Below are 9,009 nucleotides of genomic sequence, written 5' to 3' on the forward strand. Positions count from 1 at the left end.
TCATACACATTCACAGAAACGGGTGGCCACACCACCATGAGCTATGCGTACAGTGATAGTTTCGATTTTCAATTTAAACGGAAATAAACACTTACATGCAAGAATTGCAAACCCAACTGCACACTTAGACACCATCACAAACACTGACTATTGGCAACACCCTGATTGCCCACACTACTACAAACACACAACACACTCACACACACAACTCAAACACTAGCAGTTCCAGGAGAGCCTAGCCCTCTCCAGAGCCCGAGGGCACTGCCCACCCAGTATCTCTCAAGCTGAGGCACCAGCACTGCCCCCCAAGCCCCAGTTCCACCAAACCCAAGTAGCTGCAAGATGTTAGGCTCAGCAAGGAGCAGGCAGCCCTGACTCCGGATCCGGAGGGTTTTATTATTTTTTCCACATAAATTACACAAGCACTTTATAAAATGGTACACAGAAAACACCTTATAAGTGCATAATTTAAACCTCCCCTTTACAAATGGGATCTGAGGATGGGCTGAGTCTGTGGCAGCCTGTCTGCATACCTGGGTTCAGCTGGGATGCGTGGGGCCCAGGGGCCGGGTGAGGCCTCTGGGTGTCGGTGGTTAGGGTGGCCTTGTGCGGGAGGGGACCATGCTGCAGAGTGGGTGCGGGTCACCCTCGGCCTGTTCCCAGTCGTGGGCTCAGCAGTGTGTAAGCTACGACCCTGTGTGTGCAGGACACTCTGCCAGTGTGGCTCTGGGACAGTGACACCGCAGTGCGGGCCTCTGCTGTGCACAAGGAGGGAGACAGAGGGCTCCTCAGAGCAAGTTCAGGCGGCAGCCTCGGGGGTCCCAGAGGCACTTCCACCACTACCTCCCTGACCTCTCCGTCCCTTGCGGAAATCCGAATAAAATGAAATAGAGGAAAACTGAGAGGTTCCGAACGGTCCTGGCAGGCATGGGGTGCAGGCTCGGGAGGAGGCGGGTGCCCATGTGTGCCCTGTCTACAGTGCTCTTCTCTTCTCTTCCACCGAGGCAAGTCAGGCAGAGCGCGGGCGGGCCTGTGCCGGGCTCTGCCTTCCCCCTGCTTGCAGTCGCAGTCGGAGGAGGAGAGGGAGGGGAGTCTTGGCTGGGGCGTAGGCGGCCTTACTTGGCCGGTCCGGGTGGAACAGCGGGCTCATTCGCAGGCCGAGGCCACCGACGTGACGCTGGTGATCTTGGTGGAGTCGTCAGACCAGGGCTGCAGGTTCTGTAGGGCGAAGAGCGAGGAGTTGTGCACACACAGGGGGTCGGCGGGCAGCGGCTGCGCCAGGCTCTTCTGGAAGGCCTCCTGCTGCAGCTGCAGGAGGATGCGGTTTGCCTGCTGCCTCTCGGCCTCGCGTTCCTCCGCGGTCTGTCTCCTGCACGGGAGCAAGCTGTTACCCTCCAGGACAGGACGTGCTCCCGAAGGCAGGCGAAGGCATGGCCTTGGGGCACGCTCCTCTTTTGCAGCCTCCAACACCAGTTTGGGTCCCTTTAACAGAGTCCTTCCTTGGGAGGGTCCTGACTCTGACAGAGCTTGGAAACTGCCAAACTGGACAACGTTGCGGGGTCCCGAAGGGTATGCGGCAGTGGGAAAGCCCGCTAGGCTCCAACTTCGGGCCTCGCCACTGTGCCTGCCCACAACCTCCCTGGCAGCTTCTCTGCAGCCCTTAGGGGCCAGGGGCCTCCCCTCCCCTCAGAACAGGGCAGCGCACTGGCCAGCAGCCAGACCCCCTCCCTTCCTCTGCGAACCTCTCCCAGGCCCCGACCTCCTGTCCCAGCGGTGCCCTGCTGGGCTCCACCACCGCCACCAACCAGTTTCCTCCTCCTCCTCCTGGAGGAGGAGGAGGAGGAGGAGGTCTGGGCTGGCGATGACTCACTTATTCCATTTAATGCCTTCCTCCACCCTGTCAACTGAGATCAAACGTCTGTCTCTAAGGTGGACAGACCTAATGGGAGTCCCCGGGGCCTCCAAAAGCAATTTGTAGGCGATCGATGAAGCTGCTTTCGAAGCCTTCGAGGGCCTCTTCCAGGGCTGCCGGCCTTCTCGCTCGGGTGTCTCCCTGCCTCTCATCTCTCCTCCTTCCCTGCCTTTCAAATCGCCCGAGTGTTTCTCTTCCATCGAGCTCTCAACTCTGGTTTTTTCTCATCGCTGCCCCTTCGTTCTCTCTGAATTAAGGGAATTTGTTTGAAACGAAAATGGCGATTTTAACCATCCAAAGCTTTCCTCTATTACACACGAGGTTTCTTCAGTCTGCCTTTTTCCTTTTTTGCAGGAAAGGGGACTCCATCTTTGTCTCTATCCTTTGTGTTTCAGTTTCTCTTTGCCTGCGGCTGCCTTTCCGTGCACCCTCTCTCTTGGGGTGGGGGTCTGGCTTCCTCCCCTCCCTAGGCCGTGCCCCTAGTAAACCTTGAAAATACCCAGGGACCCCTGGCTCTCTCCGGGTCCCAGTGCTCAGGCCACGTTCCCGCCCCTCCCCAGCGGCGGCAGGAATTTGGGGGGGGGGGCGGGGAGGCTTCCTTTGTGGCCCCTAAGAAGGAATCCCAGGCAGATTCCTCGCCTCCATTCAGAAAAAGAGGAAACTCCGATTCCTTCCTCCCGCCCCGGGCAGCCAGCGGGCCGAACCGGGACTTCGCCGGACTCTCGCCCCTCTCCCCGCATTGTGTGTGTGGCACCCTCGGAGGGTGCGTGCCAGGTGCGAGAGCTTCGGGGGTGCGCAGAGTGGGCTGCTTAGGAGTTCGTGAGCTTAGGAGAGGGCAGGAAGCAAGCGAGACCGGGAGGAAAGGTACACGCGTGTGGGAAAACAAAACCGAGTGCGTACTAGTGTAGCTGGGACAGCAGAAGGGAAAACGTCTCTCTCAAGCGCACCCATCTGCTCCTCATTGATCCCCCTTCAGTGGGACCCGAGAAACTCCGCCACAGCCGGCGCGGATTGATTTTCCCCTCGCCAAGCGTGGGGTCGGCGGGGAGGCCGGCGCCTGAGGGGGCGGCCCAGGGCCCAGTGGGCCGGCTTGCCGGGGTCGCTGGAGCATGGGGCGGGCGCAGGCCATTCTGCCCCAGATCTCCAGGCCCGAGAGCGGCTCCCGGGAAACGCGGGTCTGAGCCATCAGAAAGCCCCAGGACTCCGCCAGCCTAGAAGTCGGGGCCGCAGAGCTCCACCCTCGTTCGCCCAAGTGGCAGGGGAGACCAGACGCGCTGCCAGGCAGTGTGCTGTGGGAAAGCCCCAAACCTCGGGCGACACACAGGCTCCCCAGCCCGCCCAGCCACGGCTGCTCCCAGCCCCCAGGCTGTGCGGAGCCCGCTCCTCCTCGGGCCGGTCAGAAACGAGCGCGTGGAAGGGCGTGCGCCCCTGAAGGGGCCGCCCGGCCAGGGCCCGCTCACCTCCACTTCGTCCGCCGGTTCTGGAACCAGGTTTTGACTTGTGCGTCGGTCATTTTGAGCGCCTTGGCCAGGGCGGCGCGCTCGGCCGAGGCCAAGTACTTCTGGCGGTGGAAACGCTTCTCCAGCTCGCAGATCTGCAGGCGCGTGAAGGACGTGCGAGGCTTCTTCTTCTTGGGGGGCGTCCGGTTCTGATAGGGGTGACCTATACGGCGTGTTACAGTGAAGGGTGAGAGGGCCACTGGAGCGGGAGACAGACAGATGGCAGAGGCAAGCGGCAGAGCGTCAGGAGGCGTCCCAAGCCCGGCATCCCGCGAGTCAGAGAGCACACTGCCCAACCCCTAAGCAAGGCCTCGCTCCGCTCCTCCGCTCCTCCGGCAGCCCTCGGCTCCAAGCCCCACAGGAAAGGGGAAAGGGGCTCCTCTGCCCTTCCGCTGCAGCCGCCGCTGAGCCTCCCCTGCCAGCCTCCGACCTTCCCCTTGCCCTCCCTGGCGCCATGGCGAAGGGTAATCAAGGCCTCTGATTCTAGGTCGGGTCCTGCGCCTCCTTCACGGCCCACAGGCCCTCACGGCCTACAGCAGGCATGGGCCTACAAAGCACACACCCAAATCGAGCCAGGCTCAGGCTCACAGGGCCGAAACCGTACCCTCCCTCAGAACCCCACTCAGACCAGAACCCCGAGCAGGCCCTGTGCAGAGTGCCTGCCACACACACACACACACACAGGAGAGTGGAGTTCCAGGTTTGGGGTCACAGAGACTCCTTAGACTGGCTGGCTTGGGTAGAGCGCCAGGCCCCACCTCCTCAGGCTAAGGAAACTGGGTGTAGGGCACTGGGGCCCCTCAGTTAGGGCCATAGACCTGCAAGCAAGACCCTTTCTGTGCCTACCCCACACACATACAAGGGCGCGTGCAAGAGATCTTCATTGGCCAGAGCCTCAGGGAACAGCCTACCTGCTGGAGTGGCCTGGAAGAGCAGCAGGGGGCCCGGGCACCTTGGGGTCGTCTAGCTGAGACTAGCTGTAGGCTGCCTGCCTCTCTCTCGCCTCAGCCCTCGCACGTGTACACGTACACACACACACACACACACACACACACACACACACACCCCTTTCACAGCTGGGCCCTGGCGCCCAGCTCGGGGAGCCCAGCAGCGGCCTGTGCCTCCTGCCACCCCTCTCCTTCGAGGCCCAGTGGTGAGCCCCGCACAATTCCTAGCAGCTTCCCAGAGGCTGCAGGGCCGGCGGGCGGGAAGATCGAGGTCTCACATCCGGGGAAGGGTGAGGAGACAGGGCAGCGAGGCCCTGGAGAAGGGGGAGTGTGCGGGGCGGAAGGGGGAGGGAGTGGAGGGAGCTGGGAGCCGAGGGCCTAGCGAAGAGGTGGCCGCTCCCGAAGGCGCACTCATCCCAGAGTCGCGGCCGATAGCCGGCCAGCCCGGGGCATTATTCGCCCCACTCGCCCCAAAGATCTCGGGCTGGGTCCAGGGTAAGTGGCCGAGCGGGACAGAACGCAGACAGGTCTCGGCCGGCGCCCACAGTCCGGGAAGGGAAGGAGGCGGCCAGCACGGCGGCCCGGGGCGCGGGAGACGCGCAGGAACGGGGACCTGTCCCTTCCTCGAATCTGTCCAGGGACTCACCACCTCCTCGGAAAGCGCCAGCCGGGAGGGAAGGAGCATTTTGCCCACAGCGCAGCTCTGTCTCTGAGGTCCTTGAGCCCCAGACATGGAGAGAAAGTGTCCCCGAGGCCACAGCCCTCTTCCCGCTGTCCGAGTGGGCCTGGATCCCGAGGGGAACCACGGGTCGCGGCTCCGAACAGGGTCTTGCCGGGGCTTCGAGAACTGAGAGCCTGGCCGTCCTGGCCGGGCGCCGAACGCGGGGAAAACGCCGAAGAGGGCCCGCGCTGCGTGCTCGAGGAGCTTGGGGCCACCGGCGGGGAGGGGAGCGCAGAGCCCGAGCCGCGGCCGGGCGGGGCGCGCGCGGGCCGGACTCACCTGTGAACCTGTCCTTTGTGTACCTGCGGTTGCTCTCCATCCAGGGGAAGGTGAGGCCGGTGAGGTTGTTGACGCCCGGCACGGCGGGCACGGTGGGCACGGTGGGCAGCCCGGCGGCCAGCGGCTGGGGGTGGGCCACGGCTCCAGCCAGGGGCCTGTGCGCCGGCACCCGGATCACCCCCGGGGCGCTCAGCGCGCCTCCGCCGCCGCCGCCGCCGCCGCCGCCGCCTCCGGGCCCGGGGCCGCCGGCCAAGGCCATGTTCACGCTGTAGGAGCCGGGCAGCGGGCCCAGGCCGCAGGCGCCGCCGCCCGGGGGGCCGCCGGGGGGGCCGCCCGCGCCGTAGGGCCCCGCTCCCCCGGCCCCCGGCCCGGCCGCAGAGCCCCCGCCGCCGTAAGTGTAGGCGCCTCCGACCAAACAGCCGAGGCCGTATTCTCCGTCCTGGAGGCGAGATGCGGGCCCCATGCAGCCGCCCTGGTCCGGACTGTTGAGGATCTGGTCGATGCCGAAGCTGATGGGCTCCGCGTGGCCCGGGTGGAGGTGGTGCGGGCCCAGGTGCTCCATGCCGCCCCTCCGCCCCCGTCCCCTCCCGGCGGGCCGGGGCGGCGCTCGCGGCGCTGGGCTCCGGGGGAGCGAGCCGAGCTTGGAGGCGGCGGTGGTCGGCGGCTCCGGGCAGCACCGAGTCTGAGAGGCGAAGTGCGCAGAGGGCTACGGTCGGGGAGGCGAGGCAGAGGGGGCGCCGTATTCTTCTCCGCTCCGGCTTCTCCTTCCCCTCTCTGATTGCTCGCTCGCTGTTGACTCTGGGACATCAATCACCGAGCGAAAAAGCCCTGTGCGAGCGAGCCTCGCCGTTTCGGCCCGGTCTCTCCATTGGCTGTGCGCGGAGAGGAGCCGAGTGAATGACGGCGCGGGGGAGGGGAGGGGGAGGCCCGGAGCCCAGACTGAGGCCGAGCGGAGACCGAGCTAGACCAGAGCGACGAGGGGGAGCAGCGCGAGGCTTAAAACGAGAAAGAAGAAAGAACAGGGAGCGGCCGGTCCCTGAGATGGGCTGTCGACCCAAAGAGAGGAAAGCCAGCTGCCCCTCACTTTGCACTCTGCCAAAGCAGGCCAGCCTGCCAGGCCTCTGGGGACAGGTGTCCTGCCCAACTGGAGAATCTCCCCGAGGGCTTACCTGGGAAACACCTGTCACTCAACCAGGCGATTTACTCCAACTTCAAGTCCAGCTTGTTAAAAAGTAGAAGACTGTCTACATCGCAGGTATGGAGCCCAGGCCCTGAGGCAGGACAGTGAGTTCAGGCTTGTCCTTCTGAAACAGGAACCAGCTGTATATTGTTATAAAACCCAGCAACCGCTCAACTCAGCCTCTTTAGAGAAAGTAAGAAAGGGAAGACTTCCTGAAAGGCAGACACAAGTCCAGGGATTTGGTTTGGGGCTTGTTGCCAGAGTGCCTATTCCTCAAGATGCCCTTTTCCTTTTAAGTAAACAGATATCCCAAGAAGCAATTCCTGCAGTGTTTGAATGGATCCATCCAGTTTGCTTTGCTTTCCACCTCGCAGCTAGCCCAGGGTTGGCTCTTGCAAGCAAGAAGGCTGGAAACTTCTGTGAAGGGAAGGAGTCATTTTATTACTTTTGGAATCCTTGGAAGGCAGCCTAGGGGCTCAAGACTGGGACTGGGGCTAGGACAAGGGAAGTGCATCCAGGACAGATTTAGGCCTTTTCAAAGTTTTGCCGGTGGCTGCCTGGCTGAGAGCCCAAGAAAAAAAGGAGGAAACTCCCTTTCTCTGCTTCCTCTCTTTTCCCTCTCTGCTCCCTTCTAGGAGCCAAGCTATGGGAGCGCCATGGGTTATCATTAGTGATCTCTTCAGGTTAGTTTCAGGCACAGCCTTCTGAGAGCTGCCTCTGCCAGGCAAGATGATAGAATGTAAAGGCTCAAGCCCTGTTTACCAAGTCTCCTTGTAATCTGGCTTGGCAAAGTCTGGCACCTCCACTTGAAGAGACCGCCCTGGACTCAGGGAGTGTTTTACTAATCTCTGCCCCCCAGTCCCAACACAGCCCCAAGCAATAAAATATGCTTATGTTGGGTGAATGATGAATCAATGATCCTTAATAGATATTCATCGAGAACTTAGCGTGGGTCTGGCACTGTTCCAGTTATGGGAGACAGAGCAGTGAACAAAAGTTCCTGACTTCATAGAGTGGGTCAGACAATAAACAAAGAAACAAATTCAGTAAGCCAGATGTTCATAAGTATTATGGAGAACAATATAAACTCCATGCTAGGGCCAGGGATTTAGCTCAGTGGTTCCGGTGCCTTCCTTGCAAGTGCAAGGTCCCAAGTTCGATCCCTGGTACCAAAAAAAAAAAAATATATATATATATATATATATATATATGCCAACACTAGTATTATCCCTGTTTTACAGATGGAAGGAAACCAAGTTGCAGAGAGGCCACAGTTGATAGAGGTCAAGATGGAGGAGGGCTTGCTTTCCTGGGTTGGCCTGGACACCTGCATTGGTGCAGTAGTGCCTCTGTGTAGGGAAGACTGCTTTCCTGCGGGGACAAAGGCCCACCGGAGACAAAGCCAGGCACAATGTTGGCCTTGTCTGTGAACACGCAGCAAACCTAAGAGGGGAGAGAGAGGTTCACTCTCTTGCTAGTTCCACTCCCAATCTAGGGGCTACACCCTTAACCTGGAAGTTTCATAGCTTACTTTAGAAGTCATTTGAACCTGGATTAGTCTCCTTCCTGCCTCTTATCTTGAAAGAACTAAAGTAGAAATAAACATAATTGTCTACTAAGAAACTCCTAGGTGCCAGGTACCACATCTTATTTAAGACTCATACAGCCCTGCGACATTAACAGGTAGGTCCCACTTTTTATTATTAATAAAACTGAATGAATGTTCATGACTGTATTATTCATCATAGTGTAGACTACTGAAATATCTATCAGTCGATGAATGAATATACAAAATAATAAAAATGTGGCATACCCATACAGTGGAACATTCCTCAGCCATAAAAAGAAAAAGAAAGTGCTGGCTTATGCTACAAGGATGAGCCCAGAAAACACCATGCTAAATGAAAGAAGCCAAGCACAAAAGGCTTTCATTTTTATTCAGTGTCCCAGATGCACAAAACAGATTTGCAGTTGCAAGAGTTTGGGAGGAGAGGGAAGGGAGAAGTGACTGCTAATGGGGACAGTTTCTTTCTGGAATGAGGAAAATATTCTGAAATTAGGTAGTGGTGATTGGCATACAACTTTGTAAATATACTAAAAACCATTAAAGTCTACAATTTTAATGGATGAATATTGTGGGATGTGGATTATATCTCCTTTTTAAAATAGGAAAAAAGCCAAATGTGGTGATGCATGCCTGTGAGCCCAGCACTTGGGAGGCTGAGACAGGAAGTTTGCAGCGAGTTCAAGACCAACCTGAACTACACAGCGAGACCCTGTCTCAGGGAAAAAATAGATCCCAGTTCATCGTGCTGCAGTTAAAACCCTGTTTTTCCACATTATCTCCAGAACAACTTCTCTCTGCCACTCTTTGGGCATCTGCCTGACCCACCTCTCTAGCTCCTCAGATCTGGCACCAGTGGTCCATGGTTCCTGGGAGGACACTTTGTTATTGCAGCCAAGCCTAGGGT

General features: G+C 59.1%; 1 protein-coding gene across 2 annotated transcripts; it reads right to left on the bottom strand.

Annotated features, from left to right (window-relative positions):
- Positions 1-374: 374 nt before the first annotated feature.
- Positions 375-5,920, bottom strand: Tlx1 (T cell leukemia homeobox 1). Of its 2 annotated transcripts, none has more exons than XM_004866343.3 (3): positions 5,359-5,920; positions 3,373-3,574; positions 375-1,369 (listed from the first exon to the last, which is right to left on the bottom strand). In XM_004866343.3, the coding sequence occupies exons 1-3, from the start codon at positions 5,918-5,920 to the stop codon at positions 1,147-1,149; spliced, it is 987 nt and encodes a 328-aa protein (XP_004866400.2). In that variant the 3' UTR covers positions 375-1,146. The 2 variants fall into 2 exon arrangements, with proteins under 2 accessions (XP_004866400.2, XP_087041948.1); XM_087185822.1 differs by having other exon boundaries at positions 3,373-3,610.
- Positions 5,921-9,009: the final 3,089 nt, after the last annotated feature.

The sequence above is a fragment of the Heterocephalus glaber genome, unplaced genomic scaffold (genome assembly GCF_053883595.1).
Source record: "Heterocephalus glaber isolate CG9 unplaced genomic scaffold, H.glaber_assembly_v1.0 deba00001498, whole genome shotgun sequence".
NCBI lineage: Eukaryota > Metazoa > Chordata > Mammalia > Rodentia > Bathyergidae > Heterocephalus > Heterocephalus glaber.

What these genes read in the sequence shown, in the direction of transcription:
- Tlx1 (XM_087185822.1), bottom strand. Translation starts at nt 5,920, where the DNA reads ATGGAGCACCTGGGCCCGCACCACCTCCACCCGGGCCACGCGGAGCCC. An exon ending in CACAAAGGACAGGTTCACAG is followed by an intron (nt 3,611 to 5,358) that starts GTGAGTCCGGCC and finishes CTCCCGCTCCAG; the next exon opens with TGGCCCTCTCACCCTTCACT. An exon ending in AACCGGCGGACGAAGTGGAG is followed by an intron (nt 1,370 to 3,372) that starts GTGAGCGGGCCC and finishes GCTCCCGTGCAG; the next exon opens with GAGACAGACCGCGGAGGAAC.